We start from the raw sequence: 25,142 nt of genomic DNA on the forward strand, positions 1-25,142 counted from the left end.
ACGCTCCTCCCGAAGATATTTTTCCCCAGTTGAATGAATAAATAACTGGGTGAGAAATAGATCTGTCACCGACTGGCAGGAAGTAGCCCCTCCATCCTTCTTCCTGTTCTGTTATGGGATATTAAAAGGAGAGCTTTCAGCTGCAGAGAAAGCCGAACCAATGGGCAAGGGCCTGGTGAAGCCAGCCTTAGGACGGCTTGACGTATGGCCTGATGGAGGCATTAGAAGAGAGGCTGGGTCTCCTGTTATCCCTGTGAGAATCTTGGGGTCACCCAGGCAGAACAGGAGCAGCATTAGGAGGACACAGCCAGGACCTTGGAGAGCTCCAGCCAAGCCGGGCCTGATTTCATTTGATCCACCAGGCAAACTCCAGTTTTACTCCAGATTAAGGCTGCCTTGGAGTCTCTTGCCGTTTATTTAGAGTCTTGAGTGGTCAAGGGGCGTGTGGAATGGCCACTCCAGGACACCGCAACCATCACAAATACATGCCGGTTGCTAAGCACCTGGATTTTGACCACATGACCCTGGGGATGCTGCAGCGGTCGTAAGGGTGAAAAACTCCTTTAAATTTCAGGGCTGTCGTTAGTTTGAACGATCCCTAAATGAAAGGTGGTAAGTCGGCTACTTGTTTCCCCCCCCCCTCCATCCCTTTCTCCAAATCAGTTCCCCTTGGTCCCCCAGATTAAGGAATTAGGGCTCAGCAAAATTCTTCTCAATATTTAAGAAATGAACCATCTGGGACAGAATCTAGGGCAGATTACTCTTAATCTGATTTGGAAAGCCACACGCGAAGATGAGAACAGCACCAGGCATTAACGTGCTGCAGATGCTGAAGCCTAAATATTTTTATTTCTTATTTATTTTTCAAAAGTGGAGGATATGCACGCCTTGGGTAGCCTTTGTGCCTGCTTTCTTCAGGGCCAAATTCTCTGAGGCTGAGAGTGCAATCCTTTGGAGTTGTAGACACCCCATCACTGGAGGTTTTCAAAAATAGACTGGATCAGGATGACATAAGGTCTCCTGCCTTGAGCAGGGGGCTGGACTAGAAGATCTCGGAGGTCCGTCCCATCCCTAGGACTCTATGTTGTAGGTTTGGGTGAGATTATGAGACTGAGTTAGCCAGTGAGTTTTCATCCTCTCTGCCTGGGCTTCCAGAATGTACCCTGAGCAGATCTTTCTCCTCCTCCCTTCTTGCCCCCAACCAACCCCACAAGACGTTGTCTCCCTCGTCGGCTTCAATGGCTCCCCAGTGTCAGCAAAGTATTGATTTCCCTGCCCGGTTGACGTTGGCAAAATAACACCTTGATAAATCGCCGAGGATTGATTTGCACTTAATTGACAATTTGGTGAACCCTCTTTTAAGAGGCCCTGGAGTTAGCCTGGTGAAAGACCAAGCAAGCATTTCTGGATAATATATTGCCGGATCAATAAGTCTTGGCCTAACATCCCATAGTCTTAGCGACAAAGCCAGTTGAGCTGTCAGCTTGGGTCTCGGAAAATTAGTGGTGGTTGTGGGGCGGAGGAGGGGGAATTTAGGGGGCAGAGAGACGTTGCTCTCTCCGGAGCGCAGAGGGCAGCAGAAGCTTTAGAAACCGTGGGAAGTGGGTTGAGAAGGGAGGTCTCTAGCAAGGAGAATGCTGGCTGGGGAATTCTGGGGGTTGAAGTCCAGCCGTCTTCCACTGGCCAAGGTTGAGAAACATTGTTGTAGATACTCCCAGGGTCAACCATGCTGACCTCTTGGGAAAGCAGAAAGACATTTGTTTAATTCCCATCATTTCATGTGATCGAAATTCAGGCGCTTGGCAACTGACTCGTATTTACGACGGTCGCAGAGCCCCGGGGTCACGTGACCCCCTTTGGAGACCTTCTGACAAACAAAGTCAACGTTAAAGTCAAAGGCACTCAACAATTGTGTGTCTAACTGAACAAGTGATTCACTGGACACCTGTGGCAGGAAAGCTGGTAAAATGAGGCAAAATTCAGTTAACAACCGCCTCAAGGAGCCACAGAATTTGGGGGTCAGTCGCGGTCATTAAATTCTGTAAATTCTTAGATTTGAATTCTGCAGATAGAGAGAATTTTATTGTCAGAGAACAAAAAGAAATGCTAGGATCCTTTTTTTGTAGAAACCTACATACAAAATGAATATTGTAAATATTTTTCTGGATATTGCTAGCTTAGAGGATGTTTTGCCACGGATTATAAAATAATAGGAGGGGATTTTAAGGGAGTTCAGAACAAGGACTGAGATGGCAGTAGGAGTAAATATTAATACATAATCGTTCTCAAATACTTTTTTTAAGCTCTGGAAAGTAATAATTTTGATGTCTAGAGGTTCTTTAATCCATATATTTTATTTCAAATCTGCATCAAACAATTTTCGGAATTTTTTGCCCAGCTGTTTATGTTACTAAACTTTGGGAAATGAAAGAAAAACCATCCTCAAAGATCGGTCACCTGTTTTTATAATGCTAAACCAGACTGTCAAGTCAAATAGGTTACTTTTCATTAAAAATAGTACCTAGTTTATCTTTCATTTAAACGTAGTGACTTCTGCTGTTTTATCGTACTAGTGATAAGCCCCTTAGTGTCCATCTAAAGTGGCGCACACATTTTGCAAATGAGTTACGGGCAGTTCTCGACTTAGACAGCAATGTAATGTTACCACTGACTCCTATTTATGACGGCTGCAGCATCCCAGGGTGACGTGATCCCCTTTTGCGACCTTCTGACGAGCGAAGACAATGGGGAAACTAGATTCACTTAACAACTGTGGCAAGAAAGGTCATAACATAGGGCAAAACTCACTTAACAAATGTCTCACTTAGCAACATAAATGTTGGGCTCCGTTGTGGCTGAGGACTGCCTGCAGCCTCAGTTAAAGGGACACACCTGGCGGGTGGGTTTGTGTCCCTGCGGCAGATTGCCCCACTTTGCAACCCCCTCACCTCCCCCCCCCAGTGCCCGGGATCTCTCTCCCCTTTAATCTGGCCAGGCCAAGACTTCCTGGGACTCAGAGCAGCCCGGCCCTGAGGACCCTCCCACCCCCCCTGCAAATGCCATCCATTAATGCATTTCATCATTTCAATCAGGGATGTTAAAGCTGCGGTTCTAAAGGTCCCAACTGTGTCTTTCTCCATAATTAAAAGACGGGGGGCGGGGGGACGCTCGGAGCCACTCGCCCGTCTTCAGGTATTATTTACATACAATTTGGATGGGAGTGGAGGAGCATCCACGCATACATATTTTATATTTTAAAACTTTATTAAAGTGCTCGAAAAGGTTGTGTGGCTGGTTTGGTCAATCGGATCCTGGAGAGCATAAATCAACGAGCGGTTTGATTTGTTATTCTTGGCCGGCCATAAATTAAGCTTTTCTTGATGAAAAGGCGGCTGGTAGGGTTTGCCATTTCGGGGGCGGGGGAAGACTTCCAGAAAATATGCACCCGGAGTTGGCATCAGAAGCCTTGAATGGATACTGCAAGTAATTTTTCTCCCCTTTTTTCCTTGACCTGCAGTTTCTGCCTCCTGTTCAGGCCCAGTTCTTTGTGAGCATCTAATTCTGTTTTCCCCCCCTATTATTTGATTAGTAGCCTTTTATCTCTTGGTGAGGGTTTCCGCGACAATTCTAATCGCACACCCCTTATTTCCTCTTTCTTTGATTCTTCTCTGAATGCTGTGGGCTGTGGGGCCCATTCTGAGACAGACCCACGCAAACCCACCCACCCTGCAGACCCCTCTCCCATCTCAAAAGGATGCAGCGTTTTTTCGCCAAGCCCACAAATGGGCAGCCACACAAAGACCCCGTTAGAAGGTCTCTCCGCTCTGGGGGGTCTGAATGCTCCACTAAATATATAAGGATTTTGAGTTATATGTCTCAGTGAGTCCCAATAAATTACAGGTCATAAAATTCTTTGCACATAATTACCCGGCAGAAAAGGAGTGTTCAAAGAAATATTTTCTCTGCCGCCACCTCTGTTCCCATTTCTTTACCATATAACATTTATTCTAATATTAAAATGGCAGCAACTCGATAAATTGTGAATCATTAACGCACTCCATTGATTCCGGGGGGCTTGCTCTTTGTCCCCCCCCCCGTCCTGCAAGCAGCCTGGGATCCGCCGGGTGTGTGAAGATCAGTCTATTGGATTGAGATTCATAATCTATTTGAGGGCCGGTGACCAAGACCTTCAGCGCTTCCATTGCTACAGCCCCCCAGACTGATCAATACGTGGAGACACCTCGAATGGCTGGCTGTTGGCGAAGAGCTCAGACGGCTGCAGGTTAAAGTGCAAGGAATGGCCGATCCAGGTGGAAGAATTTGATGGAGAACCTGGAATGGCTCGGAGGAATCTGCAGGGGGGTCCTCGACTTACGACCATTGGCACTGGAAATCCTGATCCTAAAAAAGGAGAATATTTGTAGCTCAGGATTGAACCGTGGGGTCCTTGGTGCTCTCTGAGCTGCGTACTTGTCTTGCGGACGTTTCATTGCCCAACTCGGTAACATCATCAGTGCTGGGAGGGAGGGAGGGACCAACCCCACTCCTTCCTAGCACTGATGATGTTACTTACTTGGGTAATGAAACCTCCGCAAGAAAACAACCCAGCTCAGAGAGCGCCAAGGGTTCCTCGTTCTGACGCTCAGCAATCCAGCCCTTAAGTGACCAGACACCATTTTATGACCTTTTTTGCCACGATTGTTAAGCAAATCAGGCTTTGTTTGTCTGAAGCCACGTGGGATGAACACGTGCTGGGTGCCAAGCACCTAAGTCACAAACACGTGGCCACAGGAACACTGCGATGGTCATAAGTGGAGGTCACTTTTCTTTCAGTGGTGTCGTAACTTTGGTTACTAAATGAATGGACGTAAGCCGAGAACCGTCTGCGCCCACTTGTGCTTCAGACTGTAAGTGAAGAATATTCTCCACGATGGGCAACGCTGAGAGCTAAAGCCAGGAGTTTTTCTAAGAGCAGACAATCCGGTGAGGGCTCTATGCTTTATTTTAATTTTTTTAGCCCCTCTCCTTGGGGTGCCCTTGGCTGCGAGCTTTCATTAGCATAATCCAAACATTTGCAGCCCACTACAGCAGTCCAACCTATTATGGTCCGGCATATTTTGTGACACAACCACGGGCCTTTGTGATTACACACTGAGGTCACTGACAAGTAATATATTCAGCCCGTTAAGTTATTAGGGAGATAAATAATTGGGGTGCTGGCTGAACTGTGAACTTTTACCTTTTCCCCCAGATCGGAGAGCTTCCTCCGGTTTGGCCAGCTCCGACTTCGTAATTCCATTATGGTTATGAGCGCAGCTGTACGCCCAGCAGCCTCCGATACAATTTCTTTATGGAGATCAGCAATAGGAATATTAAACTTTAAGCCCAAAGAGGTTGTAATTTAACCTGTATTATTTATTACAGACACAAATCCTTTACAATAGGAAAGAAGGAGGAATTAGTTTAAAAACACACACCGGCATAAACAATCCATATATAAACAGAAAGGGAATAAAATACATTCCTTCCTTTAATGCAATTAGATTGGAGTGTTGCACCAGACCGGGGAGAATGTGACTTTTGTTTTTTGATCGGGGTGGGGGGGTGGGGGGGCTTTCTTTGTTTGAATTGCAGCGGGGGATTTTCTTGTCTGCAGCACCTGGCATGGCTGGTGGGCACAAAACCCTCCTGGCATTTAATCATTCCGTAACGAGGATGCATAAATGCTATAAACGATCGGGTTGTGCTTGAGGATCACACAGCTACAATCAGCTACCTGAACATCGATTGATTCAATTAAGCTGGTGACAGCCTGAAAAAATAATACTGCGTATAGGTAGTCCTCGACGTACGACCACAATTGACTCCAGTATTTATGTTGTTAAGTGAGACGTGTGTTGAGTTTTGTCCCATTTTACGGCTTTTCTTGTCACATTTGTTAAGTGACTCACTGCAGTTTTTGGCTGTTTCATGTTCGACTTCTAAGCTTTCTTTTTCTCCACAAATGAAAAAATAACTTTCATTCTCTTTGTTTTCAATGTGCTGGATTTTTCCCCTGTTGATTATATACATCTTGTATATATACACGTTTGTCCAAATTGTTTCTCTCCCCTCCTCTCCTCCCTTCCTTCTCTTCTCTTCTCTTCTCTTCTCTTCTCTTCTCTTCTCTTCTCTTCTCTTCTCTTCTCTTCTCTCTTCTCTTCTTTCCTTCTCCTTCCCTCCTTTTAGTAACTCAGCAGACCTGACACCCTTCTTCTCTCAGAGAAACTTAAAGGCAGCTTCTCGTTCATCCAATGGAATAAGAATTGGTAGAAGGGAGGAAAAAAACAAGCACATTTCTCTGGCTGAAATAAGTTTGCATGTGATCAGAATTATGAATCTGATTCTCTAACTGACATCAGGTTTTATGAGGTGTAGATTTTATTCTTTCGAATCCTAAATATATCAGAAACACGGCAATGTATATTGAGGATTCTGTATCAGATTCTGAAAGGATTTTGACAGTATGTTGTGTACGTGTTAAAGCTTTCTGCCTGTCAGCTCCCTTGCCAATGCCCGGTTCTGATGCCAACTGAAATGTTGTTTTCAACCAACACTGAAATTGGTAGTCAAGATAATTAACTGAGTTTGGAGCAGGATATTATTTACTAGTCAGGGGAACAGCGCCTCGGGCAAGGGAGGGGACCGGAGAGGAAGGCAAGTCATAAAATGTCCCCCGTCAAGGTTATTAATTTTCGCATGCCAAATGGTGATATATCCAAATAACTTACATATTTTAATAAGACACTTAGTTTAATGAAAAAGGGGTTTGCATAATAGCCAGTCATTAATTAGATTCTGAATCCCTGCCTGTTGCCTAAATATTAGTCTGCAGAAAGGGGATAAAGGGGAAGTGTTAATAAAATTAGAAATTAATAAAGAGTAAAATTATATATACAATTTATAATTATATAGACGTTTTAAATAAATTATGTGTATGTGTGTAAATGTATCTCCCTGTGGTCTCCTGACCTATTAAAACAAGTTTTTTTCCCCCTAGAAGCCTAAGTACCTCCGTCCTGGGAGCTACGAGCGTCCAGGGCTGCCTCTGGCTTTCTACTCATTGGCCAAAAAGCTCCTGATTCCCCCAAATTTCCAGCAAAGCCACAGCTTGCACCATCATTCAACCTGGCATGCTATTTATTCACGAGCCAGTTGGCAGCTGAGGATTGACGAGTGTCCAGGGCAGATGTGTGTCAAGCACCACTAATGAAAAAGCTCCCCTGTTTGGGGGTGGTGGTGTTGGGCTACTCCCCCCTGCCAAAGCCCACCGTCTACTGCCATACGGAGCCCAGTTTTGTTCCCCCCAAAGTGAGAATTTACCACACCCCCACCCCCCCGATGATGTGATGATTTCAGCCTCCTTGCCCGGGAAGGACAACGAGATGTTTGTTTATTTAAAAGACGTTGAGACCCTAGAAAGAATCCTAGGGGTGGAAGGGACCTTGGAGGTCTTCTATCCAACCCCCCTGCTCAGGCAGGAGACCTCAGACCATCCCAAACACGGCTGGCAGGGGAATCCTGGGAGTCGAAGTCCACCCATGGTCAAGTTGCCAAGGTTGAGGAACACGGCCTGAGAACTCGCCTTGCTCTGCTCTCCAGCCCATGGGTTAGAGGGGGCCCACGTCCTCCCCCCCTTCCCAGCCCCTTGGGGCCCAGGAGGCCCTGGGTAAAAGAGTAACTCCCCCCTTCCTCCTTTCCCCTTCCTCCCTCCCTTCTCTTTTACTATCTCTACTTCTCCCTTTTCCTTCCCTCCTTCCCTCCTTCTCTTTTTCTATCCCTTTTCCTTCCCTCCTTCTCTTTCTCTATCTCTATCCCTCTTTTCCTTCCTTCCTTCCTTCTTTTCCTCCCTCTCCCCATCCCCCCTCTCTTTTCCTTCCTTCTCTTTCTCTATCCCTCTTTCTTTTTTCCTCCCTCCCTCTTCTCTTTCTGTCTTTAGTTGTCTTTCTCTTCTCTTTCTCTTTCTTTTCTTCCTCTCTCTCTCTCTCTCCCCGTCCTCCCATCTCTCTTTCCTCCCTCTTCCTATTTTCCCCTCCTCCTCCTCCTCCTCCTCCTCCTGCTGAGCCTCCTACCAAGGCTGGGATTTCCCAGCAGAGAAACCTGCAGGTGGGCATCTTGGCCGCTTCCTCCTTCGCCTGCCCGCCTTCCCGTGCTTCCCGTGCTTCGCCCACAGCAGCCATAAAGGCGACTCCCAAATTAATTTAGATTTCAGGCAGCCTGGCTGGGCCAGCTGGATTTGGCAGGCTGCTCTTCTCTGGGAAGCCCTCAGACATCCCGAGGGGACACTTAGCAGTTTATAAATCTGTCAGGGGCGGCGTTGCTGATGACCCCAACTTCCACCACCAAACGCTTTTAAAGATGCAGCGTTGCCCACATCCCCAGGGCCCAGTTTTTTTGCAAAAACTGCACGTGCTGGAGGTATTTGGGACCTACATTTATGCGGAATCAGGGAAAGAAATGGAAGATTCCGGGGGCCCCCCCACCCCGTCAAAAAAAGATCATATCCTAGCAACGGGAAGCAGGCAGATTTCCTTCTTTGTTTAAAAGTATGCCTATTAGGAAAGTATTCTGTCCATAAAAGTAAAATAAAATTGTATTCAAGCAGGCTTATATTCTGGAGTAAGCATTTACATTTTAATAACATCAAAGAGCACTTCATAATAAAATATGTAATTACACAAATGTGACAATAATTTATGCATGTGGATCTTCTGGTGCATAAGATCACGGACATATCCAAGGCACAAATTAATTACAGCTTCCTCAAGTGCAACCCTATTTCTCTTTCTTTCTTTCTTTCTTTCTTTCTTTCTTTCTTTCTTTCTCATTCATTCATTCATGAATGGGCGGGGGGGGGCGAGGCGGGTCTTCCAGGGGTGGAAGGGACGCCAGCCACAATTGCCCCCCCTCTGCTTAGGGATAGGGGGAGGCCAAATCCCCGTGAAGAATTGCTGAGGAAGGGGCAAAAGGAGAAAAGGATATTATGCCTCCCCCCTCTCTTTCTCTCTCTCTCTCTCTCACACACACACAATCAACTATTTGTTTAAAGTGGAAAAGGGACAGTACTCTGACTTTTCTCTCCCAAATATATGTCTCATGTTGTTTTCTTTTTTCCTGTCTCTGCACTTCCCTTTTTAAATTTATTTTCCTATTTTTCTAATTTTGCACTCCTCTTTTGTCTTTATATTCGTAAACTCTAATGAAATTATTTTTAAAAAAAATCTGGCAAAACCAGTCCTGAAGCCAACTGCCCATTCTCTCTGCACCCACTCAGGAACATCATCCATTTTAATATTTAATTTTACACCGTGGTTCCCGTGACTGTTTGAGCTGATTTGGCAAATCCCGCTTCGGATAAAGGGGCATATTAAAAGGTCTTGGGAAAACGCCCTGATTTTAAACTCCCCAAGGAAGGGTAGAAGTTGAATCTGCAAGGTAAATAAATCTGAAGGTAAGATGATTCAGAGACAATTAAACAGAAATAAAATCCACCCGCCAAATGGAAGAGACCCGCTTTGTGAAAAGGGAAATTAGTTTGCGGGGAGGGGGGGGGAAATGGCTGAAAGAAAGCGGTGGAGAATGAAAGGTCACTACACGTGTTGCAAGCTGCAGAGAGGCAGAAGTCACTCCAGGTTTACTAATCGCCTTTAATGCTCCTTCCTTTTCAATCTCGGTTTAAATGTCAGTCTCCCTGGCTCTCACCTGGCTATTTATAACTCCCTAGTTTAGCAGGTCTGGCGCTGCCTGGAAACCAGCTTCATTTCTGTTCTTTTCTTTCTTCTCTTTGAGTCTCTCCCCTTGGCTTTCACTGCCTTTCAAGGCGATTCTCAGGTGTCTTTCGGGCGGAATGGAGACCTTTGGAAGCCCAGCAGGCAGGCGGGTCAATGGGCCACCCTAGCCGGGAGGAGTCCAGCCTCAGAACCAGCTCCTGCCTAGGGAGGCTTCGCTAGATGCTCTAGAGAGTATGCAGCCATGGGCAGTAAATACAAATAGTTAGAGTGTGGCTGCTTTTTTTTTTACAGTTTACACCACTCTGTATTGGAGAAGAAAGAAAGGGAAAGTCAGAAATTCAAAATTTGCCTATATTATCTTTAGGGGTGTTTTTCACACAGATCTTTCTTTCCTTCTTCCTTTTAACGTTTCTAACTGAGTGGAGATGTTGGCATTAAACTCAGAAATGTATACTTTCTTTTTTTAAAATCATCAAACAATGCAACACAAGGGAAAGAGGAAGGAGGGAGGGAGGGAGGAAGGAAGGAAGAAGGAAACAAAGGAAAGACAGAACAAGAAAGGAAGGAAGGAAGGAGTAGAGGAAGGGAAGGAAGAAGGAAAGAAAGAAATAAGTTTTTTAATCACTCTTCCCTCCCCCTTTGCCCATCTCTTGCCTTATATTGATCTTGGTAATTATAATAATTAAAGTGAAATCAAGCTCTAGATCTCTGTCTAAATGCAGAGCAATCCGCAGCTCAGCCTCGGTTGGCATTTTGATACCAACACATCCCATTAAATATCCTTTAGGAGCTTTCTTGCCAGTTGATTCGTTATTTACTCATTGGGTAATTTATTTCACACACTTTACATGTTCTCTTCAACCAGCAAAGCTTCCAGAGCAAATGTTTTCATACAATTGGAAAAACAACACGTAAGGTGGCTTGTTTGGAAGCTAAAGAAAGGAAGAAGTCACGGAAAGAAGTCACAGGAAAAACAAACCAACTCAGCTACCCCTTCTCAAATTTCTCTCTCAAGACCTGTCGGAAAGAATGTCAAGTTAAAAGGCTGCTTTAGCACAGCAGAGGTAACATCCCTGTTTCTCATCTCTTCGGTCTGCTGCTCAGTTGGAAAAAAAGGGGAAAGGATGGGGGGGGGGCAAAATTCAAAATAGAAGGTTTAGGAAACTGACAGGTTCAATGGACAAATGCCCGGGATGTACAGTATACCAGGACAGCCATGTGAGATCATTTCAAGTTAGGGTTTTTAAAAAAATATATTATTACAGCTTGTCTTCTTTTATCATATTGCCATCAGCACGGAATCCAGCTTGTGAACAAATGCAATTTTAAGATCAAAAGATTTAAGACAGTTAGCCTCAGTCCTGTAGCCACATTTGATTATTTTTTAAAAACGTTCTGCGTGAAAAATGTGAAACGTATTTCTGATGAATTCCACGCTGTATTTTTTTTCCATCCAGGTTTGCATGCCTGTACAACTGCATTTGGAAATGTCTGTTGAATAATCTCCAGTCTTGTGAACTGCAAACTTGATAAGGATTTATCCCACACCATCAATAAGCCACCTTTTTAAAAAAAATCTATAGCCCTTCTACGTTGGTTAGACGTTTCTCCCATCTTTTCTCTTAACTTAAAAGAATATTTGGCCATGGAAAAATAGCTACAGGCTGCCCCTGGGGGCCCGCAGAGCTCTGGAGGTGGATCTGATTCTTTTAATCAGGGTGCATGTTTTAAATCAAGATAGATTAAATTCTGTGAAAGACCTCATCAATCTTTAGCTGACAAATTTATTGCAAATGTTAATGGTATTTGATTAGAGAGAAAGAGACACCAAACATTACACATAACCTACACTTAATATTTAGTTTTACAGGTTATGAGATATAGATATATAGATATATATTGTTTTGTCATACTGAAATAATCTGTCTGTTGTTGGCTGCTGTGAAAACACACAATATAAAGGGACAATCAAAGTGGTTTTGTTTTTTTAAAAAAATTGTCACCGGGCTGTTCTTGAACATACAAAAATTGAGCCTAAATTTTAAAGATTTTTAATAAAAGATGTGGACAAACTGGTCCAGGTGGGAGAGCGTTTGGCAACTGGAAAGCAAAGACACAAACTGGACAAACATTGGAACACACATCGATCCACCGAGTGAGTTTTCTTGAACTGCATCGCCTCCCCTTCTGCACGGAAGTGAATAAATTCAGACCTTGAGAAATGGCAGCTGGTTTTAATCCTCCGTCTCTGGGTGGCATCGCAGAAAACAAAGGAAGACAAAAAAAAAAAAAAAACCCAGACATGGATAGTTCTTGACTTAGGACCACAGTTGAACCCAAAATTTCTGTTGCTAAGTGGGACAGTCATTAAGTGAGTTTTGCCCTGTTTTATGGCCTTTCTGGCCACAGTGAATCTGGCTTCCCCATTGGCTTCGCTTCTCAGAAGGTCGCCCAAGGGGATCACGTGAAACACACACACACACACACACACACCGGGATGTTGCGACCGTCATAAATACAGGCCAGTTGCCAAGTGTCCCAATTTTGATCGCATGACCATGGGGATGCTGCAACGGCCGTAAGTGTGAAAAAGGGTCATAAGTCACTTTTTCCGGTGCCGTTATAACTTTGAACAGTCACTAAATGAATGGTTATAAGTCAAGGATTACCACTGTATTGCACAATTGTTGTCAGTGAAACCACTTTAGCAAATGTTTGGCCAGCAGCTTTGTCAGTTTTGAATGCACAGACACAGATCAAAACTGCAAACTAAGCATTTTCTTAAAAAGGAGTGGGGTGTGTGTGTGTGTTTCTGGTGCTGGCGGTGTCTGCAGTACTGCAGATTCCCCGCTATAAGGGATGCATGGAAATGCACGTTATTGACAGCGACCTCTTTAACCAGGTCTGTTTGAGAACACGGTTGGTTTTATGGGATGCCAATCAATAAAGGGGGGTACACAGGCCCCTCCCACCAGCTGCCGATTTCGTGTCTCCTGCCTAAGGGCAAAACCACCTGCCTCCTGATCAGTGGAGACACACGGGAGAAATTGGTAATTGGTGAAGTAAACTGGTAAAGAAAAGTGATTTTTAAAAAGCATCCATACACATATCCATTCCCATATCAGAAATTGTTTAAAAAACAGCAGACCCTCTTCGAGCCAATCCAAATGGCATTCAGTCTGTACAGCTAAAGCAGCTCATTTACAGTGCAATAGAAAATAGCCTACAAATTAATTACAGTGACTTTTATATATATACATATATACATACATATACAAATAAAAATAAAGGAGACTCGATGCTAGGCTTTTGAAAATCTAGACCGTTGAGGCTGTTTTATTCTTTTTGGGCGGAGGAAAGGGAAGGAAGGGGAAGGAAAGATGGTGGACAAAGCGAAGCTGAATGCAGCATCCTGAATAGAAAGAGAGAGACGTGGACGCAAAAATGCTCATTAAAAGGAGAGGTTAAAGCTTCTTGGTTGGATGGAAATCAGTATTAGGGAAGGGGAGAGAGAGAGAAGAGGAAGAGGATGGGAAGGGGATTTGAGGGAAGGAGAGAGAGAGAGGAAAAGGAAGGAGGTGGAAATGAAGAAAAGGAAGGAGGAAAGAAGGAAGGAGAAAGGGAAGAAAGAAGGAGAGGGATAGAGAGAGAGGGAGGGAGGGAAGGAAAGAGGAAGAGGAAGGAAAGGGGGAAGGAGTGAGTGAGGAAGGAAACCAAGGAAGGGACCCTTGTCGTCTCTTGTTTAGGGAGTGGGAAGCGGCCATCCCAGAAACACATTTTCTTGTTCTACTCACATATGAGGAAAGAAAACTAAGGCTATCCTGGTTTCTCTTCTGTCCCCCTCGGGTGGCAGGTTTCCTCGGATTTTATAAAAAAATATCTTCTCTTGGGTCAGACCCTGTCACGACAAATGCACAGAGAACAGGCGGAGGAACCCCCGTGGCCCCTCTGGACCGCCTTCCTGATACTCACATAGGCTTCATCGAACTGGGAAAGCAAAAAGTCTACTCGGGTCCAGCCGCATCTGGGGAAGAAGCTGGGCACGGTCCCTTCACCCCCTCCGCTCCTTCCAGGAGCCATCCTTGGTCAAGAGCTGGCCTGTCCCTCCTTCTCGTCTCTGCTGCTGACACTTCTCCACTCGCCTGGCTCTCCTGGGTCATTCCAGGCAGATGTCCAGTTTCTGAAGGAGCTCCAGGAATTCTCCAGTCCGGTATCAAAACTGTGCATGGTCAACTTCATCTAGCCAAGAAGCCGGACTGGCTGGGAAATCCGGATAGCCCCCGCTGCTTCCTGAAGAGAGATCTGAATTGGGTCCGTTCCCACTCAACACCCTCATGGGTTGAGGCACTGATTGTCCACCTTGGCCTACGAGGCCCAAGCCGTGGTCTGGGTAAACCAAGCTGGACATTAAGGAGGGGTGGCCAGACATAGCTTGTAAGGACCCTGGTGAGGGGGGCATCCCGTACGGGCTGTTTGACCGGAGATCGTGAAATTGGTCCTGAGCTGGGATGCCACCGTGTTCCAAGGAGAAGTTGCCACTGCTCCCAGGCTGTTTCGCCAGAACGGGGGAGTTTTCCCCGAGACTGCTGTAAATCCCGTTGGGATGGTTGATGTCGGATATGGAAGGCTCATCTGGAAAAAGGAAACAGGGACGTGGGAGAGAGAGAGAGAAAGAATGCTCTTTTTTGGAAGAAGATCCGGCTTCTCCCTCGAAGAACATCGATGGAGATTCTCGGTCGTCCAGTTTCACGGATGTGCCAAAGGTGCTTTTTCAAGAGGCAGCTGGGCTTTGTTCTCCAGCTGCCTTTTTTTTAAAAAAGCACCTTTGGGACTCTCCTTTGAAGAACTATCAGAGTAATATTCTCACAACCCACAAGCACAGTCGTGAGTATCCGTGCAAGGCACGGGAGGCAAAAATATCAAAGTGGTGGACACAACTTTGCAATCAAAGCCCTGCCCACTGAAAAAGGCCATGATTGTGGCAGCCATCTTGACTTTTTTGACCTTCCTTGGCATGCCCGCAGTTAGGATTTTGCGCGTACCTGTGAAAGAGACCTCAGCATCGCTGTCCGGCCCTTCTTCCTGGATGCTGTCCTTGTCCAGCTTGGAATTCCCCCTGGAGCGTTTCATGTTTCTGAAATATTGGCCCCACCTCTGCCTTCCCGCGTCTTTCTTCAGGCGCTTCTCCTTGGCTCTCCTGTTCTGGAACCACACCTGGAGGGGCGAAAGGAGGGGCAGGTTGGCTTATTTATTTTATTTAGAGAATAAATAAATGAGCCCAAAATTTCTTTTGCTAAGCGAGACAGTTGTTAAGCGAATTTTAACCCATTTGACGACCTTCCTGGCCACTGATTCATTGCAGTTGTTAAGTTAGTAACATGGTCATTCAGAGAATCTGCCCCCCCCATTGACTTTAACAGAATAACAGAGTTGGAAGGGACCTTGGAGGTCCTCTAGTCCAACCCCCTGCTCAGGCAGGTGACCCTTCAGACAAGCGCAGGACTATAAGAAGGCTAAAGCTAGGTCTGGCCGAAGGCCACGAGGCGCCTCTGTTTGTATCCCACACGGCTTCAATGCTAGGATTTGCAACACAGGTAGTCCTCGGCTCACAACAGGCTTACAATAGTAACAATAATCACCGTAAGAATCACGAGTAATTACAATAACGTGGCTCAATCGATGGAGGAATCCTTCGGCTGGGTCGGCTGGGTTGTTTCCCCACCGGTCTCCAGTCTTTTCACCCACCTGGACCACTCTCATGTCCAGGCCTGTTTCGGAAGACAGCTGCTCCCTGACGTGCCGGGCCGGCTTCGGAGAATTGTTGTAGGCGTTTTTCAAGGTCTCCAGTTGTTTGGCGGTGATGGTGGTGCGAGGCCTCTTTGCTGTGGACTCGGCCTCTGAAAATGTTCCCAAGAGGGAAAAGGTCAAAGTCCAGAAGCTGAACTTGCACGCGGACGGAGTTGTGGGAGTGTGAAAGGGGTCAAGGAGGAGGAAGAAGTTCTTATGGATACGTTCACCTCCTGAGGTTATTTGTAAAGATAATAAAGGTGGGATACAAGCATACAAAGAAATAATTCTGCCCATCATAGCCATGGCTCCTGGGACTCAGCGGCTTTCCCCTGCTTGGGGCTTCCTAATTGTGAGAGGCGGGACCCGCCCCCCATTTGGAGGCCGGGCAGGTGGAGAAAGAGCCGAGCAGACTCACCTCTTTGCTTGGCGGTCTCGTAGTCGGCCTTGCAGACCAGCCGGCTGTCCTCCATGAGGTAGAACTCGTCTCCCGTGGCCAGCTGCCTTTTGCAGACCACGCAGGAGAAGCAGTGAAGGTGGTAGACAAAGTCCTGGGCCCTTCGCACCACCTGGGTGGGCGGGATGCCTTGCTGGCAGGCTGCGCATTTCGTCCCAAACCTCCTGTGGATTAAAAGCGGGAGAAATTCATTTTCTTTGCATGACGAGTATGCAAAAATTCAGAACGTTTGGAGCCGGCAGGTGAAAAGTGGCGAAAGGGGGATCACATTGTGGCGGCACCGGGAGCGTCTTCATTGGAATTCGCAGACTCTTGCAAGAGGGAGAGTGCCTCCCTCCTTCTTTCCTTCCACGCTCCTGAAAAGTCGGGAGTGCGGGTGAGGGGAAGGGCTGGAGGAAGGAGGGGAAGGCCGGCCTTGGTCCACTCACTTGAAGAAGTCCTCCTTGCAGTAGACGCTCTCTCCGCGGCTGAAGCACTTCTCCGCCAGCTGCACCTGGCAGTCGTGGCATCGGAGGCATTTGCTGTGCCAGTGGCGGTCCAGCACCTTCAGGATGAAGCGGTCCACAATGTGCTGGTTACAGCCTGCACAGAGAGGGATGTCTGGGGGGAAATGGTTCAAAGAGAGAAAGGACATCCATCAGCTCCTTCCTCCCTTCCTCCCTTCCTTCCTTCCTTCCTTCCTTCCTTCCTTCCTTCCTTCTCTGCTTCTCCCTCTCTCCCTTTCTACTCTCCCCTTGTTCTTCCTCCCTCTCTCCCTCCCTTTCTTGCTTCCTAGGGAAAGATTCTTTTTGAAAGGTGTGAGAACAGTTGGTTATTATTTTTTTTTACAATAATAAAAGTAAGATTATTTAAGTGCCCCAAAAGCCATACTGGTCAGGGGTTAGGATTAGCCATTTTAAGCCGACATTCGAGACCCCGTAAGGCTCAAATTGCTAAAATCAAAATAATTCTAAAATAAAGGCATCTGTAGCACAGCTGGGGTGAGAATGAGGCAAGAGGGACCAAGGAAATCCCTCTCCCACACTTTTCTACTTTTATTCCCGCTTCCCATACTAAGCGGGGGTCCCACCAGGCGGGTTCAAACTCCTGTGCCAGGAAACCCCTTCAAGGCGCCAGCAAGAAAGAAAGAAAGAAAGAAAGAAAGAAAGAAAGAAAGAAAGAAAGAAAGAAAGAAGAAAGAAAGAAAGAAAGAAAGAAAGAAAGAAAGAAAGAAAGAAAGAAAGAAAGAAAGAAAGAAAGAAAGAAAGTCTCTCCTGCAGATCACACCAAAACGAAAAACAAACACAGATAATTGCTGGTATTTCCCCCCCCCCCGCCCCCCCCATAAATAAATCCGGATTTTCGGTCAGAGCCAAACGCCTGTTCTTTGGTTGTGATTGTGATGATTGTGTCATCATTATCATCATGAAGCTCCGCGAAGCAAGTACCACCACATCTATGCTTCTTTTTTGTTAATTAAATTACGAATGTCCCCCAAATTGATTCATTTGTTGATTGAGAAGCCTCGGAGAGAGAGAGCAAATGATTTACCCTGATTTCTTGCAGGGTAAATATCACAGCAGGAACATCCGTCTGTGGTATTTATTAATTCAAGGAAGATCTGACATTAGTTTCAATGTACAAGTAGAAATAATAAAATAATGCAACAATAACTATTTATAACTACTATTTATAATTATTAATATAACTATTTCTCTTACCATAGTAATAGGAGCCCTTGGAGCAATACCCAAAGGGCTGCCGAGGCACATGGAAATTTTGAACTTATTCGACATGAATATTTTGACTTTGCAAAAAACCCTAACCCTTACTCGGAACTGCCTCTATTCCCAGATGTTACCGTAACAGCTCTTAGGTCCTTGGTTAGGACTTGAACCGTTAGGTTTTTAACAGTCCCAGACTGTGCATCGAATTAAAGATTAAATGATAATAATAAATAACAATCTACTGCCGGCAAAGAATCCATAGTTTTTAATTTGGCGAACGGTAAATGTGTAAACTAGCTACAAGTCTCCCTTTTAAAAGAAAATCTGGAAGGGGGGGGGGCGTTCAGCTTCGCTTGCAATCAGGGAACTCAACTTTGAACCCCGGCAGATTAATCAACTTGAAGCCCTCGCCGATGAGTCGGTCGGAGGCGAAGGGAGCCGACGTCTAACCGCCCCGCTTTGCTGCTGCGCTCTGTCCGAGGCAGGCGGTCATCCGACCCGGCCCAGCGCTCCCCACCGCCTGGTCTGGCCTCTCCCCCGAGGGCAGATCAGGGAAGGGAAGAGGAGCCCGGCCAAGAAACGATTTTGCGCCCTGGGCGATCCAAGCTCCTGGCCATCCGTTCCACCCGCTTGCGCGCTTTTTACGCCCCCCCCCCCGGTTTGCTTTATTTATTTGTTGGCAACTTGAAGTAGTCTGGATCTTGGGAGATGGCATTAGCGATGATGATGATGATGATGATGATGAAGATGATGATGATGGCGGCGGCGAGGGGGGCTTCAAAGCAGGAAAGGTCCCGTAGGTGCAAATAAGGCGCCCGCATCTCCTCCTCTTCCGAGGATAAATTCGGTCAGGGAACCGCGGGGGTGGGCTGGACCGGCGCCCTCCCGATACGCTGGATCGCGAAGCCCATCATCCACCCAAAATGGGACTTGTAGTGCGCTCGTCGGGAAGGCGGTAGTCGGTCAAGCTGAAACAGGCGCCTTAGGCTTTCTCCGCCTTACAAATGATCTGACCGATAACAAATCAATAATCATAAATAATATCGCAGTGATAGGATTTTCGCTCTTCTGGGGAAAGGTCGACGAAGTGAGTTATTCTCTCTCCCTAGAGTTAATCCCCTACTTTTCATTATCTAAGGGGGAGTTTTTTGGGGGGAGGAAGGGGGGAAAGTCTCATTCGACTTTTGAAAAATTACATTAGGGCAATTAGATCGTCTACATTCACTTCTTAAAAATGAAACCGTTTGAATGGCTATGACTCCCCTTGAGAGGGCAACAGAAGCCAGCAGAGGACATTTCAGCAGCCTTGTTTTTTCCATTTTGTGCAGGTTTTAGGAAACGGGCAACTAATTTTCCTTCCTCCGCGATTAAATTTAAAAATTCGGTGTTGTACCCTACTTAAGCATTCTCCACATCCGGAGTTCTCAATCAAGTCAGCTATCGCGCGCAAGAAAGAAAGTTCCGTCACTTGTTTCCAGGCTAAGAAGAAGAAGAAAATGGGCGAGGAGTTATTATTTCCAGCTCTTTTTCTTCCTCTTTCTAGAAAAAGGATAGAAGGGCGAGGAAGGATGAGAAGCAAAAAGGGAAGGAAACAGGAAACAGAAGGAGGGTTGCTTGCTTACGGTAACTGATGACCAAAGGTTGAAGCAAGACGTAAGGAAAAGAAATCGAATTGGGACCAAAGAAAGACAAGACAAGATGGACGGAAGAAGGAAGGAAGGAAGGAAGGAAGGAAGGAAGGAAGGAAGGAAGGAAGGAAGGAAGGAAGGAAGGGAAACGAAGGGGAGGAAAGAAGGAGCCAAAGGCATCTAGCTGGGCGCGGAGGAGGCTCCATCTCGGAGTCCTTCCCTCTTTTGGAGGATTCTCTGGCTCTGAGCAGCGGCAACTAGTTCTCCCTAAGAGAAAATGGCTGCCCAATTTTGGGGGGTCACGGCTCCCCACCAACCCAGTAAAAAGTTACTCAGCTGCCACCTGGCACCTGAAGAGACCCTCCTGCCCCCTTCTCCTTCAACACCTCGGCCGCGGAGTTCATCTGCCATTATCCATCGTTCCGAATCATCATCATCATCACCCCAAAACAAACAACGACGGAGCGGCGGCGGCGCCGGGTGGGGGGGGGGAATCTCCTTCAGGGTTCCTGTGCTGCTCCTCCCGCGGGCAGGCAAGAGGCTTAGAAGGGGGGGGGGTTGTCCTACCCTTCCCCAATTTCAGCCCTCCTCTTCTATGCCCCTCCCCTGGGAGGGCTGCAGAGCCCTTGCTCGTTTTGGGGTGTCCTGTCCTGAAGCGAAGGGTGGATATGGAGAACCCCGCCGCCCCCTTTGCTCCCGTTGCCCCCAACGGGATTTTTGCTTGGAACTCAGGGAGGGTGCTGGGTCTTGTGGGGGGGGGCAAAATACCTGGGCAGGATGACTGAGAACCATCAGGCCCTTCCTCTCCCCTGGCGGCCCTTCTTCTCCCCCTCCCCCGTTACCTGTCCGGCCTTCCTGGTTCCGCGCCAACAGCGCCAGGAGTGTCTCGGTGCTGCTGGGGGGCTCCCGGCCAGCGCCCCCCCGCCGCCGCCGCGCCTCCTTCCCCGCGTCCATCTTGCTTGCCTCCTGCTCTTGGGAAACTCGACCAGCCGGGCACTGAAGATCGGGGGGGGGGGCAGAGACGCGGGGGGGGGGGGCGGGCGGAGAAAACCTCCGCAGAAACCTCCCCTTTAAAGACCAAGCGAGCCTCTCCCGGTTCCTGGCCAGCGGCGCTCCGTCAGCACCACGGACAGCGGCCGGCCGCCAGCGACGGGGCGGGGGAGCCGGTCGAGTCTACCCCAAGGGGGGACGCGGGGGTGGAGTCACTCGTTCTCCCCCCCCATCACGGAAGGGAGGACATTAGACGGGGGGGGGAGCAGCAGGGATGGAGGCCTTCCAGGGGGACTCCTTGCCACGTGGGCCAAGGCGAGGAGCGAGTCCTTTTGGACCCACCGACAACTGCTCTCCGAGGCTTAATCCGTACCTAAAGACGGAGCAGCGTCTCCGCCGAGGGTCCTGGCGAGGATCTCCCCTTCCTCTCTCAGGCAGCAGCCGAGGCTGATCGAATGTAAGAGCAAGCCGGGGTGGGTGGGAGATGGGAGGAAATGGGGGGGATAAATAGCCCCTTCGCTTATAAATGAGGCATAAGAGAGACGGAAAGAATCCTAGCCTGGAAGGAGCCAGCGAGGTCATCCAGCCCACCCCTCTGTTCGTGGCAGGGATCCGATTCCAGATCCCTGGATGCCTCCGCCTACCGGACAGAGGCAAGAAGAGGTGTCCAAGAAAAGGCCAGGAAGGAGGAGACCTTCTGGGCAACATAGTTTGACTTTGATCCACGTTCTCTCCCTTTACTCATTTGTGAAGTTTTGCTGAAATAATTCAGAGTCAGCCGTGTTTTGTGTGACTTGTGAATAGGCGCCAATGCAGAAAGCGCAGACGGCAAAACCAAATTTCTGCTCTTTGGGAATCGAAGCTGGGGGGGGGGGGGAAATAGGAAGCGCGAAGGAGGATTTTTGCCTGGTTAAGTTTGTCCCAAGAAGGTGTTTTCTGCTGAGGTTGTGGAGATATGCAAATTTATTCTGATTTAATTTACTAATAGGGAAAGGGAAAGTGGCTTAATCAGCTAAAACGTTCCTGAATGCCCTGACCGACATAATATGAATGATCTGTGCCTGTTGGGGGCCTTTTCCTTGCAAAAGGATTCCAATTTTTTTGAGGGGAAATGGGGGAGGGGAGAGAAATCGACAGCACTCCCTCCAGCCACGCGAAGGAACCCGATTGTGGGGGCTCCATTTGAGGAACAAGGACCGGACCGGATCCTTAGAGGAAATCTCGGCAAATATTCCGCAAAAGGCGGAAGAGCCGTTCTTTCTAAATTAAAATATATTCTTCACTTCCTCCAAGAACCTGCAGGACGATTTATCTCCTTTTTTCTTAATCAAATGAAAAGAAGTTCCGGTCTCCGCTAAGCTTCTCTCTGAACTGATTTGTTAATCTTCAAAGTGCAATAAGCCTCGTTGACTACTAATCCTTCCTCTCCTCCCTCCCTCCCGTTTTCCCCCTTTCCCTTTCCTTCCTTTCTTCCTTTCCTTCGTCCTTTCTCTTCCTCTCCTTCACCTCTCTCCCTGTCATCCTTCCTTCTTTCTTTCCCTAACCTTTCCTTTCCTTTCTTCCCTCTTTTCCTCCTCCCTCCCTCCCCTCCCCTTCTCCCTCTCTCCCTGCTTCCACCAGTGCAGAAGGGAAGGCAGCCGCCAAGACTCTCTAACCTACAAACCGGCTCTTTGGAAGCCAGTCCAAAGGCCTTCGGAGGGTCGGTTCCGATATCAAGGGGCAGAAATCCTTTCCCAAGAGAACCCAAAACCTGGAAACGCCTTCTGGTTAAAGACTGTACGCGGAAGCGCGACGTTTACCGGACCTCCCGCCTAAGAAGAGGGGCGGGAGGAGGCTTCCCCTAACAGGGACCGCAAAGTCAAAAGTCTCGGGACGGGTCCAGCCATCCCGGAGACGCTCTGCTCATCCTCCTTCCGAGGGTTCCTCCCTGCTGACCGTTTTAAAATCAACTATCCCCCCCCCACCTTTTTGGTTTCTGTTTCCTTATATTTTCCAAGGTCTGCTGCCCGTTTTCAGAAAACGAAAAACCCTCCCTGCGGCTGCCAACCATTCCCACGTTCGGTTTTCGCGGGGCTCCGCCTGAGCGGCCCAGATGGCAAAGGTTGCCTGGCTTCCGGCAGGTAAGCCGAACCGCCGCGATCGGGTTGCTTGGACGTCAGCAGCTCCTGGAAACCGCCGGGTCGCCATGGCGAGCCCAAAAGGTCAGGGACACCGGCGAGGCCAGGCTGCCGAAGAGAGCCTGACCCCCAGCCGCCCCCCCAACCTTGGCCGGAGTCTGCAGGGGCGGCGGGAGATCCAGACGCGCCTATTTTCCAGCGAGATTAAGGAATCCGCCTTTCTGCCCGTCGGGCGCTCAAGGAAAGGGGCCAAGCGACCGTCCCGAAGCGGACCCCGCCAAACAGGAGAGACGCTGCTCACTTGTGGCTTCTCCAGCTGCACGCCGGGAGTTCCCCCTTTCCCACGCTCAGCTCGCCCGGCTCTGAAAAGACCCCCAAACGCGTAGGGGGCTTCTGGGTCCCGAGCTGGCCTTCAGGAGCGCTTGCGGGCCCGGACAGCGGTTGACCTGCCGCCCTGGAGGGGCTCCGGCAGAGCGCAAGCGGGACCGGCGGTGGGAGGGCGCTTTCCCTGGTCGGAAGACCCCCGCTCTGGGAGGTCCCTGGGCTGGAAAGAGACGCGCCTGGCAGCTGTTCAGCCCCGCCAAGCCAGGCGCGTCCTAACGACTTTGGGTGAGCTGCAGTGGGGGGGGGGGCAGCCTCTCCTCTCCCAAGCGGAGCGCTGGCCGTTTTCCGTCTCTCTTTCCTCCCCTCCATCCCCAAAATAAGGTGGCCCCCTCGACCGCTGGGTGAAGGGGACCCAGCCCAAGGAGCATCTGTTACAAGGAGGATGCGGGGAAAGTGATGAAATTGAGTAGGAAGATTTCCTATTAAGCAGAGGGTGCACATAAGTTGAACCCGGATTGCTTGAATCCATCCCTTCGCCCAGGAAAGACTTGTGCCAAGAGAAAAAAGAGACAGACGGACGGACGGAAGGACGGAAGGAAGGAAGGAAGGAAGGAAGGAAGGAAGGAAGGAAGGAAGGAAGGAAGGAAGGAAGGAAGGAAGGAAGGAAGGAATAATAAAAGCGACCGGGAGGTAAAAGATGAGAGGAAACCCTCAGCGCAAACGAAGAATAAGGATGCGCAAACGAGATTCAAGATCCGTCCGATTCAAGACCGCTCGGCAAAAGCTGGAAAGTCCTTCCTAATTTTAAGAAAGACCCCCACCCCGCCGACTTCGCCGCCCCCGCCCGAAGCGCTTCGGGATTTTCTTCCGTTTGGCTGGAGGCGGCGGGGCGCAGAACCAGAGGACTTCCCCCTGAAGGAGGACCTGCCCCGCGGGCCAGCCCGGCACAGGAGCCCTTCGTCCCCCCGGCGTTTCTCGGGGGGGGGGGGCGGCTTACCTGGGCTCCGGCCGAAGGCGCAGGGCTCGGCAGGGCCCCCTTTCTCCCCGCGGGCGCGCTCCAGCAGCATGGCGCTGAGCCGCCCGGCCGGGGTCGGACGCCGGAACAGAGACCCCCGGCCTTGGCCCGAGGGACGGCGGCTGGCAGCTCCCGGAGCCTCCAAGCGGAATGCAGGCAGGAGAGCAGGCCGGGGGGCTGGCGAAGGGTTGGAGGGGGAGTGGCCGCGGGGGGGGAGGAGGGGGGGCGAGGGATTCCCCCCTACCACCTGCCCGGCTGAACCGCGCAGAGGCCCCCCCTCCCTCGTCGCTCCTCCCCCTCCTCCTGTGGCCCCACCGGCTCTGGAGCAAAACAAAGGCCGAGGGGGCAACGCGGCTCGCGGGGAGCTGTCCGCGGTGCTGAAGAGCCCCCCCTTGTTATCCAGTACCACCCCACGAAGGGTTCGTTCGCACAGCTCGCCTGGCCCGCTTGGCACAGGGCAGCCCACTCTGGTTGAGCAGAGTTGGCGCAACTCCTGAAGCCAACAAGAAAGTCCTGGACGGACTTTTAATCCCAAGACGGGATTAAAAAAATAAAATAAAAAATAAATAAAAAAGAATAAATAATAATAATAAAAGGAATAAAGAATGACAGAGTTGGAAGGACCTCAGAAGTCTTCTAGTCCAACCCCCTGTACACCATTCCGGACAAATGGCTGTCCAGTCTCTTTTCGAAAGCCTCCAGTGATGGAGCACCCACAACTTCTGGAGGAGGAACAGAATAAACATAGGCAGAATAAACACAAGGGTTGCTACGTACAGATAGTCCTTGATTTATGACCACAATTGATCCCCAAATTTCTGCCTTTAAATGAGACATTTGAGTTTTTCTCCATTTTACGACCTTTCTTGACTACCTGTATTTTAAAATGAATTTATATGGGAATTTAAATTGAATTAAAAATAATAATTTAATGGTATTTTTATTTCCTTCCCCTCCCTTTGATAGTGTCAAGGGGGACGGAATGGTCTAGTTACTAGAGCGAGTAGTTTTCCCCATCCCCTTGTCCTCCCTAAGGAAGGGCCCCCCATCCTGCCCCCTTCTTGAAATGCTGGCTGGAAGGCAGGCACCCAGCATGGCAGAGTCACCCAAGCACAACTGCCTTCCTGGGGAATCATATTAAGTCAGAGCCGGCAGTTTTTCATCTGGGTCTTTTGGCGGTAAGCTCTTGTGTTGGTCTGTGTGTGTGTGTGATACACGAGTGCCCATTTCTCTGCGTGTTAAAGCAGAACGGCAAAATTTAACCTATGCGTGATCCGTAGAACACCCCGCACAAACACAAAAATAGGGTTTTAGCTAAAGGAGGCAAGCGCGACAAACTCAGGAAAGA

The 25,142-nt window shown here is 48.6% G+C and overlaps 1 protein-coding gene across 1 annotated transcript; it reads right to left on the reverse strand.

Moving 5' to 3' along the window:
* Positions 1-13,983: 13,983 nt before the first annotated feature.
* LHX3 (LIM homeobox 3) lies at positions 13,984-23,846 on the reverse strand (the record flags this gene model as incomplete). Its single annotated transcript, XM_083375429.1, has 6 exons — positions 13,984-14,402; positions 14,813-14,984; positions 15,516-15,667; positions 15,976-16,178; positions 16,443-16,614; positions 23,777-23,846. 6 exons carry the CDS (start codon positions 23,844-23,846, stop codon positions 13,984-13,986), a joined length of 1,188 nt encoding a protein of 395 aa, XP_083231555.1.
* Positions 23,847-25,142: the final 1,296 nt, after the last annotated feature.

Source organism: Vipera ursinii (genome assembly GCF_947247035.1).
Source record: "Vipera ursinii genome assembly, chromosome: 16".
Classification (NCBI taxonomy): domain Eukaryota; kingdom Metazoa; phylum Chordata; class Lepidosauria; order Squamata; family Viperidae; genus Vipera; species Vipera ursinii.